Genomic DNA, 19,176 nt, shown 5'->3' with positions numbered 1-19,176 from the left:
GAGGGTGCATTTAAGGGAAGTGTTTGATACATTTACAATAGAAATTCCACCCAGTCACCTTTATCATCAGTCATCTAAATGTAACTGACAGAAACTCACATTCTTTCATCTTAAAATATCTGACTCATTAAATACCAGAAAACAACATGTTTTGTAATTCATTTATAAGAAGTAGTATTTATTTAATTTTAAATTCAATGTAATTGTAATTTAATATACCCTAGGCAATCAATGTGAAAAAACATGTGGGGTCCAATGTTGTTTTCTCTCATTGTGTGAACAAAAAAACATTTTAATAAGGTTTTGGACAATATGCGAGTGAGTAAATTACAGGATTTATAATTCTGGGTGAGCTATTTATTTTATCTGTAGCCAGTATGGACAACTTGATTCTTTGTTCTTCTTTGTTGTAATATGGTATTTTGGCAGAAAGTGCCTTCATATACAGAGCTTCTTGAATGAACGCATTGCTTGAGGATGTAGCTATATTGGTGTAAAGTTATTGAATAAATCCCTCGTGGCTGGTCTGGACATCAGACGAGAGTGCATGCAAACTGGTGCATGCTACATAGCTTTTTGTCTGCGTGGGAAATTAAATTGCCGGCCAGACATTCAGGCCCATCTGCTTCGGAGGACAAACATGTACGTGAAAGATTTTCTGAAATGCCCATCTCAATGTCATGATATATAAAGATAAACAACAAAGAGAGAAGTAATGAAAGCTTAGGACTTAAAAATCAGCAGGCCTACCTCTTAGATCAACACCAGCTTGTTGATGGATAATGCTGTCGCAATTGTTAATTGTTTACTAAGTCTATCACAATGCGATTTATTTTAAGAAAACACGTTTTCTCACTTTCCATTTGGCATCTCTTTATAATGAAGCCATTGCTGTGTGGACACAGCGCATCTTGATATCTGAGCTAAATGATGGTTTTAATTTAAAATAAAGACTGGACTTAAAACCCCAGGGTGTTACGGGATGGGTCTTTCTGAGACCACCAATAAAGATCTTTTAGAGCGTGTCATGTGTACTGGGACGCAAGCCTTATTAAAGTTGTACTCCTTCATTAGATTCTGCCTTAGAGGAATATCACCCTTCAAATGCTGTAGACTCCCACTAAATATTTATCAGAATAATATTTTACAGTATCTGGGGATGTTCTCTGCACTGTATAAAGGAGATAATGCCTCCGTGTTGTTTGTTTTCTTGCGCTTTCTTGTTTTCTCTTGTGACTGGCAGTGCTTAAAACGTTCCGCCATTGTGAAGCGTTTTGTTATGAAGTGGAAAAGTGAAGATAACCCTAATCCTTTTGCAATTTAGCATTGCTCAACACCAATTTAAGTTAATGTGACTGTCTCAATGAGTCTATTATATCATCACTGCTTTGTTCGCACAATTAACTTTCCATGGGTTATACTATCCACCATCTGATCTCTGCTGAAATTGCTTTGTGATATGAGGAAATGAAAAAGTTATATCAATCAATCTTAGATTCTTGAAGAATTATTTAGACGGGCTTTGAAAATGACAGAGTAGATAACTCTGGGCGTGACATCTGTTAAAGACACCATATTTTAAAGATGTTGGCAGAATGACGCCCTTTTATGACTTAGATTGCTCTGTAAATAAGAGGTACTGATTGGAGAACAGTCTCATAGGAAACTTCGCTTTGCTTTCACTGACAGAGCTATTAATGGAGGGATCAGAGCGAACCAAAGAGTTCATCACTTGTAGATTTACTCAGGACTCAAGTCATTAAAGTTTCCCTCCAGAGGCTCCAGCGAGCCTAGTTTAGTAATTTGAGGCAAATGTGCATGAGCAATCCATGTGATGATCTTGAACTGTACAGTATATGAAGTCAGACCAACGGTTTGTGTTGTATGAGTGTGTTGAAGTTCAAGAGTATCAAAAACACCAACTGATGAGCATCTTCTCGTTTCTTGTTTTCACACCCACTCTCTTCCTCCTCTTTCTTGCATGTGGATGAAATGCACTCTCTGCTCACTGCTCTCAGCTTTGTGCGCTTCTTCTGTTTGTTCATCCAGGTGGAAAGATTATCATTTGTTCAGACAATAAATGTGCTGCAGACTTACCATTTTACAATTCACATATGTGACCCTGGACCACAAAACCAGTCATAAGGTAAAATTTTACATAACTGAGATGTATACAACATATGAAAGCTCAATAAGTAAGCTTTCTTTTGATGTATGGTTTGTTAGGATAGGACAATATTTGGAATCTGAGGGTGCAAAAAAATCAAAATACTGAGAAAATCACCTTTAAAGTTGTCCAAATTAAGTTCTTAACAATGCATATTACTAATCAAAAATTACATTTTGATACATTTATAGTAGGAATTTTACAAAAAAAAAAAACCTTAATGGAACATCTTTACTCAATTTCCTAATGATTTTTGGCATAAAAGAAAAATCTATAATTTTGACCCATACTATGTATTTTTGGCTATTGCTACAAATATACCCCAGCGACTTAAGACTGGTTTTGTGGTCCAGGGTCACATATATTTAAATCAGAGGCTAATATGTATTCATGTCTACTTCAGTATATGTCTCAAAGGAAATTTCTTTTGAATGCATTTGATTTATTCCAGAGGATCTTCCTGGAAAGATTCCTGGAAACACTGTGACCTTTAGCATTTCCAAATCTCAAAACAGCGTTTTTTGTGTCATTCATTCTTTTGTAATTACACAGAAGGCTTCCTATTGTTAAATTTCCAAATTTGTACTTGAACAACAGACCAGAATCAAAGGATAATGAATACATGTTTGGATTTGTGTTGATGGCTCAGCCATGATAAATTTCACTTTCTGATCATGCTCATTGTCTTTACATCTCACGATTTTACTGATGAGTACTATTAAAAGTATTTACGTAGCTCAAATAGTTAGAACGACAAAACACATGGAAGGTCATGGGTTTGAATCACAGTAAATGCATGAACTGACCAAATGTTTACCTTGAAAGCAATGCTTTGGATAAAAGTGTCTGAAAGAAAATGTGAAGAATGTTGGGACATCAGAATGACAACTAAAAGCTTCATCAAAGCTTTTAAAAAAATACATCAAAACACTTCAAATCTTAGATTGGTCATCTCTACACTAAGCGATGAGAAAGAGAAGAGAAAATGTATCAGTCGAACTCAATTGTTGCTCTAAAACATACAAACTACTTCAATCATAGATAGTCAGCTTCCAAACAAATAGATCAATATGTTCTAAGCAGCCTTATTTAGTGCAACTAACCTCATAAATGGATACACTGTACAATATTTTTGTGTGTATACGCTACAATGCTACGCACGCAGTTATTTGAGCCTATCAATTTACCAGACCACTTACTATATAAATTGTGGCTCAGTCAATGGAAACATAGAGTCGTATTTCAAAATAGCTATTGTTTGAATCTAGAGTATAATGATGTCTAAGTGTTAGCATTTATTTGCTGTTTGTGTCTATTATTGTATATTTTCTCTTGCAGTGCAAGGTTACCTCGGTTCCTCAGATGCTTAACGCAAAGCATGCGAAATAATGAAGGAAATGGAATTCCTTTGTTTTTGTTTATGACAATGAATGAGAATTTATGGGCTGTTCTTTCTTTCCCACAGGCAAGCCAATAAAGGAGGTATTGAAAGGAGGGAGTAGTTACACCAGAGGACAGCTCAGGGGGAAAGAACCGCGTTTTGTCTCTTGTCAAAAGGATAGCAGTTAAAAAACGACAAAAATACAACTGAAATCCGGAATCGCCCTCATGGCATGGGGGAATGACATAATCGCTGATCTGATTGGTGGGTGTGCTGTCAATCATCTGTCCATTGCAGCCTGAGGGCGGGGTTTCACCTTGGCTGTGGAAGGAGTGGAGGACTGTGAATTCGACCAACTCTGCTAACCGCAGCTGGACCATGTCACGGCTCAGAGGAACCCCATGGATACCACTCACCATGGTTCGTCCGTTGGCTACTCTACGCCTTTTTACCTGGATTGTGCTTGTGGCTGCTTGGCTAGGTATTACATGGGCCCAGCAGCACCCTATTGTCACGACAAACTACGGCAAGCTAAGAGGCTTGAAAACGGCTCTGCCCAATGAGATTCTAGGGCCTGTGGAACAGTATCTGGGGATTCCCTATGCCCTCCCGCCCACAGGGGAGAGAAGGTTTCAGCCCCCAGAGCCCCCCATGTCGTGGCCAGGGATTCGAAATGCCACACAGTTTGCTCCCGTTTGTCCTCAGTTTCTGGAAGATCGGTTTTTACTCAATGATATGTTACCTGTATGGTTCACCGCCAACTTGGATACCGTTGTAACCTACGTACAAGATCAAAGCGAAGACTGCCTGTACTTAAACATTTATGTTCCCACGGAGGATGGTATGTAATTTCCTTCTCGTAAAAAAAGTATTCTTTAATGTCTTTTAATAATCTTTAATGCCTTCTTTTTGAGAAGTTTCATTGTTTGCTTGCTGATTTGGTTCTTGTAATTTGTTTTAGCAGCACAGTTTGCATCACAAATTGATCTATGAAGATTTTCCAAGTTCTGAAAATTGAGAATGACTCTTTGCTTGATTTGTTGCTGACATTCCACAATGAGATTTTTTTTTTTTTGCCAAGATAACCCATCATATTTATGTCACTGATAAAGCTCATGACTGTCAACTCAAAGTAAACCAGTAGTTTTTTTTTTTTTTTTTTAAATAATAAAAAAAATGTTGCCCCTGCATATCTTGGCTACCGTATGTCTTACATATTATTATATATCCTCCTTTTTAATTTTAAAGTTGCTGTTATTTAAAGGATTAGTTCACTTCCAGAATAAAAATGTACTCACCCCCATGTTATCCAAGATGCTCATGTCTTTCTTTCTTCAGTTGAAAAGAAATATGGATTTTCTCCATATAGTGGACTTCAACAGGAATAAGTGGGTTGAAGGTCCAAATTGCAATTTCAATACAGCTTTAAAGGGCTCTACACAATCCCAGCCAAGGAATAAGGTTATTGTATAGCAAAATGATCTGTCATTTTCTAAAAAAATTTTTTTTTAAATATATATTAACCACAAAAGCTTATCTTGCACTAGCCCTGCAATGCAAACTATGTGCTTCGGTTCAAAAAGGTAGGGCAGGGCAAAAAAATCAATTTTCTCCTCCAACTTCAAAATTGGCGAAAACATCGTTGTTTTCCCTTGTTTGTAAAGGACATTTCACTTTTTTGGCTTGTACGCTTTGTACACACTGGGTTAGTACTTCCACATACGTCATGAGTGACCTTTCCAACATGATAACATAAAGCATTAAATCAAGCTAGTGTAAGCATTTTATTAATTTTTTTTTTTTTTTTTTTTTTTATAAAACGGCCGGTCGCTGTAGAAAAGACCCCTATTCCTCGGCTGGGATTGTTGTGTAGAACCCTTTGCTTTGAAAGCTGCATTGAAACTGCAATTTAGACCTTCAGCTCATTGGTCCCCATTCAAGATATATGGAGAAAAATCCTGGAATGTTTTCTTCGAAAACCTTAATTTTGACTGAAGAAAGTAAGACATGAACATTTTGGATAATATGGGGTGAGACAATTATCCGGATATTTTTCCTATAGTCTTGAATTTCATAATATTGGACACTGGACTGTAAGATTAAGAAATTAAGATTAATTTACAACTGAAAATCTCTCAAGCTATTGTTGTCTTATTATTGTGACGTCATCATAATGACACTTTTTGATTAGTCAGCCATTTGTGGAGAAATAGGAAAGTTATGAATCTTGCTGCTCAGTATGTAGTGATAGTATTTATTGTGATCTGAAACCTAAAATCTACAATCAAGTTACTGCATTCCTCTGAATTCCTGACTGTTGCTGCGCCAATGTGCAGTATTTTTTTAACAGAATGTGTCAGAATATTGTGACAGCCCATAGTTTTGCTTAAAAAAGTCCCTTCTGTGATGCTGAAATTCAATCCTCTTTTGTGCCGTAGTGAAGACGGTCATCCCCTGTTAGCTTTCAAACGCTAACCGCCTATCATGCTTCAGCTCTCTAAATTGCCCTTTTCAAAATCCTGTGTAATATGGGACCATCCTGGCATTTTTGACTCAGAGAGGGACTTGCTCCGCAGTTGTGCCACTGCTGAAGCAGGATGACAGCTATAAAAAAGCCCTTTAGTGCAAAGACCATATCAAAAGAAAAAGCGTGATGTTCAAGGCTAGAATGGAAAACCAGGATCACCACTTCCTGATCTGTAGAAAACAGGTTAGAGACACATAAATTCTCTTTGTGTTTTAGCTGCCCGCTTCTTTTGTTAGCTAGACGCACAAAAGAGACTGCAGTCTGTTAGTGACGGAGTCAGCTTTATCTCTCAGTGCAGTTACGAGTGAAGGCTGTGGAGTTGGCATCCTGTTTTGTTGTGAATTAATCACAATGAATGCTTCAGCCTGAAGGGACGGTCTGGGTGAGAAGACAATGCAGGCTCCCTTCCACTCTTTAATTGGGAAAGCTAACCAATTTAATTTCTATTGGACTATTCAAAAAAAAAAAAAAACATTCAGAGAAACAGAAAGACATTGAAAAGAGGCAGTCACGACAAATCAGCGCTTGTTACCCTCATTGTCTATCTCAATGGGTGGACTTCTTTAACCTAACATCTGAAATCCAGGCTTGTTTTAAAGATAATTGAGCTCTACTTGTAGAGTGCAAATGGGGAACTGACACCTATGATCATGTACTGTAATTAATCCCACTCACTGCTCTTTCACAGCCTATAAACCTATACATTTATATTAGTGGCCTAGTTGTCACACTTTTCTTTTTAATATGTACTTTATTATTATTATTATTATTATTATTAATAATAATAATATTAATTAAGATTTTAATTTAATTTAATTTAATTTAATATTTAACTGTTTAAGACTTTCAGCAACATTTTAGATTAAACAAATTTAAAACAAAACAATTATTATAGCAAACATTCAAGTAATTACATACAAACATTTTGAACCATTATTTTGACCAAAGAATAATAGTAATTAAAAAACTGTGCAAGCTTACAACATACAGTTGAAGTCAAAAGCAAAATTAGAGGGATCATACAAAAGTTTATTTAGTACTGACCTGAATAAGATATTTCACATAAAATATATTTACATATAGTCCACAATAGAAAATAATAGTTGAATTTATAAAAATGACCCCAGTTTAAAAGTTTACATCCCCTTAATTCTTAATGCTGTGTTTTCTTGAATAATCGACAGCTGTTTTGTTTGTTTGTTTGTTTTTTTGTTTAGTGATATTTGTTTATGACAAAAACCATGCATAAAGAGCCGGGGGTGAAAACTTTTGAACAGAATGGAGATTTGTACATTTTTCTTACTTTGCACTTCAGAGGCTACAGAGAATAATTAATGAACATATGCAAATACTCTTCATATATGAAGACGTTTGTAACTTAGTACATACTTATTCAATATAACCACTTCAACAAATATTTGGTGCATCACATTTGAGTTTCTGGAAGAATTTTTATTTTATTTTCAAATAGGTGTTTTTACCTATTCAGTAGCATAACGATTTGAGAAAAGGTTAAATATAACATGAATTTAAGAATTTTCATAGTATTTCTTAGTCAGTAGCACTTGAGGCTGACATGGACTTTACAAATGTGTGCAGTACTCGACAATTTGTTATTCATCATCATTTGAGAATGTTCCAAAACCTGGAATCTGACCTTTTGTGCCAACCATTTCACATATTGTCAAATGTGCTTATTTGATAAGTGCCCTAGAAAAGGGAATAGTCAAATATATATTTCTTATTTAAAATCATAACATTTATTTCTTTCTCGAAATCATAAAACTTTTTCACCTTGAAGTTGTATTGTAAATCCCAGACTTTCAATGTCATCTCAAACTTCTTCACACCACTAAATATATCTCAGAATACATCTCAAGAACTGTTGATCTCCTGGGATTGTCAGACACAACAGTCTCTAGAGTTTGGAGAAAAAAAAACATCAGATGAGCAGCAGTTGCTTGTGAAATTGCTTTGTTAACGAGAGGGTTTGGAGGAGAATGGTTAGAATGGTTCAAGTCGGGAAGGTGGTAATAACTAACAATGTATTACAGCTGTGCTATCCCACCAAACATCTCTAAATGCCCACCTCGAACCTTTAAGTGGCTGGTTAGAGCAGCAGATTCAACAGCAGATTCCTCAGTAAGCTAAGAACAGGAGGCTGAGGCTACTGTGGGCATATGCTTGCCAAACTGGACATTAGACGATTGGAAAAACATCACATTGTCAGATGAATCAACATTTCAGATGCGATACAGATGGTAGGGTCAGAATTTGGTGTTAACCATGAATTTGTGGATCCATCCTGCATTTATTTAATGGTTCAGGCTTCTGCTGCTGCTGGTGGTGGTAAAATTAGGCCATTTGGGCATCATTTAAATTCCACATCCAACCTGCTGTGATCTGCATCCCTGCTGGCCGTGTGCTTCTCCTTATGGACACATTCTACCCATTTTCCAGTGGTTAATTTCCACATGATAACATGCCGTGTCATTGAGTTTAATACAATGGTCTCCTGGGAATGGAATGAATGCGGAGCCAATGCGAGTTTGTGATATTCTCATGTCAGTATGGGCTAGAATCTCTAAGAAATGTTTCTGCTACCTTGCTGATTCCATTCTGTGAAGAATTCAAGCTGGTTAAATTAGTTTTGATTTTAAAACATGAATAAAATTACATTTGGTAGCATGGTTCTTGTAAGGTGAATCTCATGCAATCACATATGATCTTCCCTCATTTGGCGTCCCGCTGTGGCTTTTAATTTGTTGCTGTCAATCATCTATGAATAATTGTCCATTTCTTGTGGTTAATGTGTTTTGTCTGAAACCTTTATTTGAGCTGTGAGGATAGCATCGACCGCTGGGTAATGAGATGTCCTTTGAAGCTCAGCCCAAAAAAAGTGTTCAAAGCTAGTGTAACTTAGTTCCTCATATTCTTCAGGTTGAATTATTAATGAATATAATGTAATGAGCTCCTGAACTAAGGGATTAATAAATGTGCTTCATACATGCTAAAAATACTGATTCAACCTGTGCTGAGGAGAAAATGAATAAGTGCATTCATACACTACATAAGGTGACATTTTTTTAGGTGTCAAAAGTGGCACACAGGGGTGGAGGGTATCCCTGTGAATATTTTGTGGTAGCAATTTCAACTTTCATCCTGAGGACCTTCCTGTTTTATACATTTTATTAACTTTTTAAAATAAAAATTGTTTTTTGGACTCTGAAAGGTTGCTGCATTAAACTTAAAGTGTCTAAATATATCTCTCCAACAAATGTGCAAAAGTAAAATAACTGTTTTATTAAAATAAAACAATAGAACACAAAGACAAATAACAAAAGAGATATCAAATGTATATTATTTTTTATAGATTGTGACATTTGCATGTAAAATACAATTAGCAATCATATATAAATATAATTTTCATGGTAAGTCCACAATTTCCAACATTCTCTTGACACTGGTATAGCATTCAGTATAATCTTGAATAGCACTGAAAATCCTTCTATGAAATTGAACACAAATAATTCCCAGTTATGAAATGGGACAAGTCTTGTTTTGTGTGGAATCTTGCATTAGGTTAATAGCACTTCAAAATCATAGAGATGAACATTTAGCTGTTAAAATTGCTTTTGCGACCTCTGAATGAAATTCTCCTCAGTCTTGACATTAATTAAATAATTTTATGTAAGCACATCAAGCTAATTTGTCTAAGCCAATGCAACCATAACATCACTTATGCAGTCATTTGTGTAAGCTAATGCTGAAAGACTCGAGGGCAGAGAATAAACATTTCTAGAATATTTTGTGCATTTTAAGCCACAAGTATATTTACATTTTAACTAGTAGAGTCACCTTTGGGTAATTTGGTAGGCACTTTATTATTTTTAAGGTATTTTAAAGTTTAAGATATTTTCAGAAAGCTAGCAGGTACTTTGCAGCAGCAGTGAAAATCATATTTATGAGACAAATTGCTGCCTATGATTAAAAACAATCATATCAAACACTTTATTTAAATATTAAAATTACTTTCTGTGTTCTTCTTGCTTTAAAACCCAACCAAGTTGAAGCAACATCACATAATGTATTAATAATGTATTAAAATATGTATTATAATGTAATAATACTCTGTTTGGTGTAAAATATGTTGGTATACGCTATCAGTCAAAAGTTTTTGAACAGTAAGATTTGAAATGTTTTTAAAGAAGTCTCTTCTGCTCACCATGCCTGCATTTATTTGATCCAAAGTACAGCAAAAACAGTACAATTTAAATGCTTTTACTCCAGTCTTCAGTGTCACATAATCCTTTAGAAATAATTCTAATATGCTGATTTGCTGTTTTAATTATTATTATTATTATTATTATTATTATTATTATTATTATTATCATCATCATCATCAATATTTAAAATATTTACAACTCTAGCTACAATTCTGTTGTTTCTGGTTGCTCTATACAAAATGAGAAGAAACATGGATGAACATGTTACAATAGTCGATGTTATGTAGAATCTTTCAATGTACAAAAAAAGATACTCTGAAAAGATACTCAAACGTGAGTACACCCCTCACGTTTCAGCAACCATTTTAGCATATATTTCCAGGGGACAATACTATAGAAATTAAACTTGGATATATTTTAGAGTGGTCAATGTGAAGCTTGTATAGCAGTATAGATATACTGTCCCTTGAAAATTACTCAACATACAGCCATTATTGTCAGAATAGCTGGCAACACAACTCAGAACACCCTAAGTGAACTTGCCCAAAGTGTCAATATATTGTGTTAGCACCATTGTTATCTGGCAATGTCTTAATCATCCAGGGCATGGAATTGACCAGGGGTGCGTTTCCCAAAAGCATCGTTAGCCAACTATGGTCGCAAGTTCCGTCGTTACCAACATAGTTCAACACCATAGTTCAAACGAACATTCGCAAACAGCGTCACAAACTTACTTGGTTGGAACTACAGCTCTCGACCTGTGGTTAGAAGCATCGTTGCTTCTTAGTAACACATGTGGGCTTAATAAATTATGTTCTTGGTCACAGTTTGCAAGCTAACACGCAGTACAATCTATATCCTCAATTTTATCTAAAAATAAATGCGTTTTACTCTATGTATTTTTGTGTGTCCTTTATAAGCGCTGTTTATGAGGAGTGCGCATGTGCACAAATGCCTGAGGGAACCCCGGAGTATGACGTAAGAGAGAACGCACAATGAATCAAACATCAAATAAAGCGAAATGACAGGGAACAAAAATAGTAAATTAGTCATTAGGTGCCATGTTCAATATAGCTGCATTTTTGAGGGACCCTAATCAGTTAAATAGCAGAAGTTATTACTCGGTGACGTCATTAACAACGGCCCTAAGTTGTTGAACTAATATGGTTCAAACGACGGAGATGCGACCGTGTTCGGGAAACACTCGTGACTAGCTAGTTCGTTTCCACAACGATGCATCGTACTATGGAGGTTAACCAGCGAGATATGTCGTTGTACGGGAAACGCACCCCAGAGCTGCACAGGTTGTTGCTGGGATCCTCTTCTACTCCTCACGGAGCTGCTGGACGTTAGACACATGGTGCTTCTCCACCTTACGGTTGAGGATGCCCCACAGGTGCTTAATAGGGTTCAGGTCTGGAGACATACTTGGCCACCCCATCACCTTCACCTTCCTCAGCAAGGCAGTTGTCATCTTGGTGGTGTGTTTGGGCTCGTTATCATGTTGGAAAAAAGTTTTTGGAGGGAAGGCATCGTGTTGTTCTTCAGAATGTACAGTGCAAAATGGAATCCATGTTTCCCTCAGTGAACTGCAGCTCCCCAGTACCAACAGCATTCATGCAGCCCCTGACCATGATGCTACCACCACCATGCTTGACTGTAGGTAAGACACAACTTTCTTGGTACTCCTTACCAGGACATCGTCACACATGGTGGAAACCATCTGGCCCAAACAAATGTATCTTATAGTCTTGTCAGACCACAGCATGGTTCCAGTAATTCATGCTCTTGGACTGGTTGTCTTCAGCAAACTGTTTGCGGGCTTTCTTGTGAGCCAGCTTCATATGAGGTTTCCTTCTGGGATGACGCCTATGCAAACCGACTTGTTGCAGTGTGCGGCATATGGTCTGAGCACTGACAAGCTGACCTTCTACTTCTGCAACCTTTAAAGCAATGCTGGCAGCACTCATGCATCTGTTTTTTGAAGCCAGGTTTTGCACCTGATGCACAGAAGGAATGCTCAACTTTATTGATCGACCCTTTCAAGGCCTGTTCCGAATGGAAACCATCTCGGAAAACCTATGTATGAGTCTGACCACTGTAGTGTAACTGTTTCAGGGTGTTACTGAACCTCTAATAGTCTCGGCCATCTCTGTGGGGAGCAACAATTCTAATTGTCAAATCCTCAGAGAGTTCTTTGCCATGAGATGCCATGTTGAACATCCAGTGGTCAGTATGAGAGAACTGTATTTAAAACACTTACAGTAATTTTAATGGTTGAACAACATACTGCTGTTATCACTTAGGGTGTACTCAATTTTGTTGATAGCTATTTTGAGAATAATGGCTGTATGTTGAGTTATTTTCAGGGGACAGTAAATCTATACTGTACTGTATTCAATGCTGCATTGACTACTCTAAAATATATCCAAGTTTAATTTCTATAGTATTGTCCCTTGAGAAGATATACTAAAATTGTTGCTGAAATGTAAGGGGTGTACTCACTTTTGTGAGATACTGTATCTCCAGAAATTAATTGTGATTTGTACAACAATTAAAGTTAATTATTCAAAGGGGATCTCCCTCCAATACATTTCCATCCAGTCTGCCCTGGCTGAGACATGAGATTGCAAAACAGGATTTAATAAACTCCATTCGGTCTTTATTAACATATTTTGGAGAATGTTAATAACCAAACAGTTTCAGTTTCTTTTGACTTTTCTTGTATAGACAAAAAGTAAATAGGAACAGCGTACAGTCATGGGGAACCAAAACTAATTGGTTAAAATATCTTCTTCACAGAAGAAAGAAACTCATACAAGTCTGAAACAACATAAAAGTTAATTTTTTACAGACTCATCATTATTTTTGCAGTTCCCAGTACAGTAGTTACACTTCATTTTGAAGTGTAGAACTCTGTGGAGATCGGGTTAATATGTAAAATAACTGTGAAAGGAACCTTGGCTAAGGGCACAAAACTGCTTCATAAGGTGATGGAATGTGTCCGAGCGATTACACAGCAGAGTGTAGGGGCAGTAGATCTTCCTCCTCTGACAGAAAGTCAGATGAGTGGAAAGACAGGGGTAACTGTGTGTGGAACCGGTCAACCATAGAAAGCAAATGTCTTAGAACTTCACCGCTGGGCGACACAACATGTGAGGCCATACCAGACTCATATACCTATACACATACAATCAAACTGTGCATGTGACCACAGAGTTTGGTGCATGCTCTTTTTATTGTTCCAGAGCTGTGGCATTATGAGTGCATTTGGAATATCTATATTGCAATTTTCAAAGGCTCTAATGTACTAAAATTAAGGGTGCTGAATAAATGTCAAGTCTAACAGATTGTGTGTGAGCTTTCTGGACATTTTGCTGCTGATGTATTAAACGTAATTGCACACGAAGCTAAATGTGCAAATAGATTGGACTCATATTTAAAGAAGACGTTAACATGCAGCAATACCAAATGTTATCCAACTTGCTTGCAGATGTAGCTGAATACATGGAATTTTAAAGTGCCCCTATTATGCCATTTTAAAGGTAGTTAATATTGTTGTTTTAGTCTCTTAAAACAGGTTTACATGTATGCAAGTTCAAAAAACACTTTAGTTTTCTCCAAAATTAGATTTAATTTTACCCCGTTTCTAAATTATTCGTAAACGACTCGTGTGAAGCAGTTCGAAGAATCAGTCTCTCTAAACCCCTCCTTTCCGTGAGCCCTCACTGCTGTGATTGGTCAGATGGCGCAGTCCTTTTAGATTGGTCTACCGCTACAGCGCAAAATGAAACGCCCATTGGCATAACTGAATGACAGCTGCGGAGACCTGTTAATGCATAGAAAAGATAGCCTCGATTTTATCAATTCAAGCCGGAGTCTGACGATGAAACGGTTGCAGTGGCACATAGACAAGAAACTGTTTCGTAAGCACGACTGGAGCAGGACGTTTCTCAGTGGGTGTCATATGTTACCTGTTAAAAGTGCTTGCAATTTGCTTTTGTAAGCGAACCGGGCACACCTCTACACTGTCAGAAAAAAGGGTACGGTTGGGGTCCATTTGTGACACTTAGGGTACAAATGGTGAAGTTGTACCCTCGATGGTTCATAGTTGCACCTTAGAGTACTCATATGTACCATTTAGGGGTAAAAAAGGTACAGATATGTTTCCAACTGCCAGAGGGTCCACGTTTGTACCATTTAATCCCCAAAGAAAGGTACAATCACTTGTGTGACCAAAGAAGTAAGCCAAAGTGTATGAAATAGTCACCCAAAATTAAACATAGCAAGATAATCATTTTCATGAGTTGTTAGTTATTTGGAAGAGATGCACAAAATAACCAAATATGTTCAAGAGCCTTCATCTTTCTGACCAGTTCTGAACAGTACACATGCAAATTACATTTTAGTGTTTATGCAGAACATCAAGATAATAACTTTTAAACGTAAAGCATTTGTATTAAAGCAGGTCTGCATTTTTAATTGTAATTTTAAACTGATATAAGAGCTGTTTTAAGTTTTGTTTTTAATGCAGAGTTAAACAAATACACATACTAATAGTAATTAGCAAAAGCACAATGTAGTATACAAAACTATTTAACGTTTATTAAACATTATATGGTGTACTACTTTGCCTCAGTTCAAATACATATTTTCGAAGCCAGCCTTTTTGTGTCGTCCAATGGGATTGTAGCCCGCGCTGTGCATTTTGAAAATGAGATTGTGCATGACGGTTATTCTGGACATCATTCATTTCTGACGCTGTCGACGGAGACACGGAGGATCTTATTCAAAAACTGAAAGAAGCTGCCTGGAATACATGTCACTGAAGACGAAGCACAGAAATTAAGAGGTAAGTTTAATTTTAAGTACTGTGAAAATCTGTTGGTTCCCTTTCGATTTTTGTTAACTTGACATTGCGTCTGTAGCCAGGCCTAACGTTATCTGATGCGTGAGGAAAACCTTTCTTCGAAAACTGACCTGACAAAACCAACGCATTGCCATTACATTTTAAGCTTATTGTTATTATTACAATAATTTTTTATCATTTAGCCGGAAATTAAGATATAATTTTTCGCTTAACTCATACTCCACCTAGAGATGGCATGAGACGCTGACAAAACAGCGGTGAAACGGCCATAGAAACAGCTCTGGTCTATCGCGTTTGTGTACCATAGATTTATAAATTCAGTTTACCAAAATGTTCTTACTACTCTAATCTTAACGTTACGTTAACGTTAATTTACCCGTGTTTCCTTCCGGACACGAGCGAACGCCTTTTATTTTAACGCCTCTCCTAGTCTTTCTGGAATTATATACCTTACGATTATTATCCATGTTGATTTATATCAGTTTTGTTTTGTACTTATTTAACTAACGTTATAAACGTAAATCCAGGAGAGTCCTAATTATTTGTTTTGTCTTATTGAGGCGTCGGTATCGAGCCCTTCCAAGGACAGCAAGTAAAATTGGTTTAAGTTACCATTATTTATCAAAACTCGTGAAATACGTTTCTAGTCTGTGAAATGCAAATTTAAATAATTTGGCTTTTAATAATACACTCTCAGTTAAAAAAAGTATAGTTCTCTGTTAGTTCATTAAGTGTACATTTTGGTACCTTTTAGCTTTTGTACCTTAGGGTACTGTTCCAGTGACAGTATTGTACCTTTTTCTGGAAGTGTATAAGTACTAACTTATTCTGTATTTTTCTAAATTAAAGCAATGTTTTTATACTGATGAATGTCCATTGAAAAAAAGAGATTTTATTGTTGCTGTTAAAACCTCAAGCTCACACAGACTATGCATTTTTTTCCTTTTAGAAAATAAGGTAGATTTAACAAATTTGTACACAAGATGGAGGTGGTTACAGTAACACTAGTACCAGTGCCAGCAGAAGCCTATCAACAAACTTCAACTACAGAAATGTAAGTATAACACTGAGTTTTGTGTATTATATTTGTCCTATGTTTAACGGTTAACCGTATTGATTTTTTTAATGCCTGATGCCAATATTTTAAAAAGCAGGGTGGCCAGTCAGCACACACAAGGAAAGTTGGGAGAGTTAGAGTTAGTTTCATCAAAATTATTTTAAATTGTGTTCCGAAGATGAAGTCTTACTGGTTTGGAATGACATGAAGGTGAATAATTAATGACCAAACTAAACTTTTTGGCTGAATTAATGCTATAAGAAAGAAAATTTGAAAGACTAATAAGGTATCTTTAATTCTTTTTCTGTTACCGGCTTGAAAACTTCGGGCAAAAACAAGGGATTCTCCCATTTTTAATCTGTCACCGATAGCAATGTAGTAGTAGTAGATTGCTGAAGTCAGTAGATTTTACTCAGTCAAAATACATTTATTACATTTAATATTTTAGCTTTTATCATTATGTTAATAAATATTGAAATTAATTAAAATATTAACAAAATTACAAATTTGAGCCAGGGAAGATAAGAGAGATTGACATCCTCAGGGGTCAGTGATATCACAGATTCTAAATCAGTTATTGGCTTAAAATGAATGTTGAATGTCGATTTAAATAAACAGTATGCTATAATGATAATTTACAGTTAAAACAAATTTGTAGAAACATTGTAATTTTCTAAATCTTCAGGTAAACAAATATTTGTGCATTCAATCTTAGAAATATTTGTATATTACTAAAGGGAAATGGCAATGAAAGAATATTAAAATGTCTGATTTGATTGTTTTGAAGTATTTTTAGTTAATTTAAATGATTAACTTTATCTTTTTGTAAATTTTCAGTTGTGTGATGAAGCTGACATTCATCGCCTGCAGTTTAAGCCGGCACTTCAGGGATGGCTTTACCAGTATTGTGCCCAAGGTGCTTCAGCTTGTTCAAAGAAATGCTCCGTTGGACGAAGTCTACAAGAAGCAAGAGAAAAGATGCTTGCAGAAGATCTAGGTATTTACATAAACATAGTGGTTTTGTGATTATCTATTTATTGATTATCTATTAAGCTTTTTTAAATGATATTTATAAATGATATTTAAATGTTTTTTCTTTGTGTGAAAAAAAATCTTCATGCCTTAAAATTGCTCGAATGTAACTCTACACCTTGATTGGTTACAAGGTAGTTTATGGCAAAATTTTCACATCATTTGTCTTAAAACATTTAAAACAGCACATTGCATTGTTTTACTGATAGATTTTTGATGTTTTCTTTTCTTCTCAGTGTGATGCTGATACTCCATACCCAACCTTACAGTTGGCAGAAACTGACTGGAAAATGGCTTTCTCCAAGAGGGTACAACTTTTCAAGTGGATGGTGTGGAGTTGTGCAAGGAACTAGGAGTTGAAGAAAGGATCACTACAATGCACAGCCTTCAGTGCTTACTATTGTTTTCAACTTGGCTTGTCCACCCTACATGAAGAATTCACTGACTTTCTGGCAGCATGCCATAGCAAAGATAACTGAGGTGGGTGGCAAGCCCCTTCCAATATCTATCACCCGAATAATTAATATCCTGTGTTAAAATGCCAAATATACTGATACACAAGGGTGAAGATTTCGACATTCAGTGTTTCAAAAGTGATTTAAATCCAATACATTTTAAATGTCAACAGTGTATATATATAATGTGGCAAGTTTTTTTAATACCAGTGTTGTATGATTCACAGTTCCATGCATACGCAGTAAAAGTTGACTTTGAATGAAGTGTTATAAAACCAGGGCAAGAGATGGACTTTCAGGCCCTTGCCGTGTACTCTGCTTATGATAAATAAGTAGTTTGTGATCCTCAAGAATGTTTAAAAAGTTCCAATTAGTACTGTGTATTATGTAGTACTGCGTTTGGTAAAAATGGGTTTGTGATAAAAAAGAATTTACGCATATAAAGTTACAATTGATGAAATGTGTACTGTTGGAAAAGGGTTGTTTTTGATTCTTAATGTTTAAAACATTTTTTAGAAAATGTAGAATGCAGTAGAAATTTTTACTTAATGGGATGTATTGATTATGAAAAATTTAATATTAAGCTTAATATTCTTGATATTTGCAATTTTATAAAATGTTTAAAAAAAGTTAGAAATAGTATAAACAATTGTTTTTGGAAAAAAGAATTGCTCAATATTTGCATCCTTTTAAGACACATTGAGGTAGAGCTTATTTTGTGATAAAATGTTAGGGTATAATCAATTAATGAAATGTGTACTGTTGGAAAAAATGTTTTGCTTTATAAGAACAGTTTTGAGTATGAATTTTTTTTTTTTTTTTTTAAGTAAAATTTTGCAATATGCATCCTGTTATGACATTGTGATAGAGCTTAAAACATTCATCCTGTGAAAAATGTGAGAATGTAATGTTTTGAATGTTTAATAAATGTGATAAACAGCATCCTGGCCTTTTTAATGTGTTGTATGTAGTACAGATTTGCCACCATAAGGTACAAAAGGCTTGTCACTGGGGCAGTACCCTTAAAAAGACAAATTTGTACCTTTTTTAAAAGTACATTATGGTACCATAGCACTAAATGGTACAATTTAGTCAGCAAAGGTACATATTTGCCTTTGTAAGGTACATACTGCAAGGGTACAGATATGTACCCATGTGAAAGGGTACAACGGGTGTACCCTTGAGGGTACTGCCCCAGTGACAAGCCTTTGTACCCCTGAAGGTACAAATTTTGCACATTTTTTCTGACAGTGTACGTTGTGAACTTCAACATTGTATAATGCATAACACTGCGTTAAGCCATCGTTTATCATTATCATTACTTAAACTAATAAGGCAGACAGACAGTCAAGCTGCATCAATCACAATTTTTAGACTACATTGCACTCACAGCTGAACAACAGAACTACAGAAACGCAAGTTAGCCGGTTACCAAGACATGTGCGGGGTTGTTACACAACA

The 19,176-nt window shown here is 35.9% G+C and overlaps 1 protein-coding gene and 1 long non-coding RNA gene across 2 annotated transcripts in view; both read left to right on the top strand.

The window, feature by feature from the left end:
- The window catches only part of nlgn4xa (neuroligin 4 X-linked a), a 151,003-nt gene that overhangs the window by 2,601 nt on the left and 129,226 nt on the right, over window positions 1-19,176 (top strand). Inside the window, exon 2 of the mRNA XM_073841940.1 lies at window positions 3,633-4,389. Coding sequence (XP_073698041.1) covers window positions 3,927-4,389 — 463 coding nt within the window. The 5' untranslated portion in view covers window positions 3,633-3,926. The remainder of the gene's footprint in view (window positions 1-3,632; window positions 4,390-19,176) is intronic.
- Window positions 16,170-17,570, top strand: LOC141336365 (uncharacterized). Its single transcript, XR_012355702.1, has 3 exons — window positions 16,170-16,225; window positions 17,066-17,225; window positions 17,497-17,570. It is a non-coding gene; the product is annotated as an uncharacterized lncRNA (long non-coding RNA).

Source organism: Garra rufa, chromosome 6, assembly GCF_049309525.1.
Source record: "Garra rufa chromosome 6, GarRuf1.0, whole genome shotgun sequence".
NCBI lineage: Eukaryota > Metazoa > Chordata > Actinopteri > Cypriniformes > Cyprinidae > Garra > Garra rufa.
The sequence above is the reverse complement of the archived record's forward strand: the minus strand, read 5'-3'. Positions and strand labels throughout refer to the sequence as shown.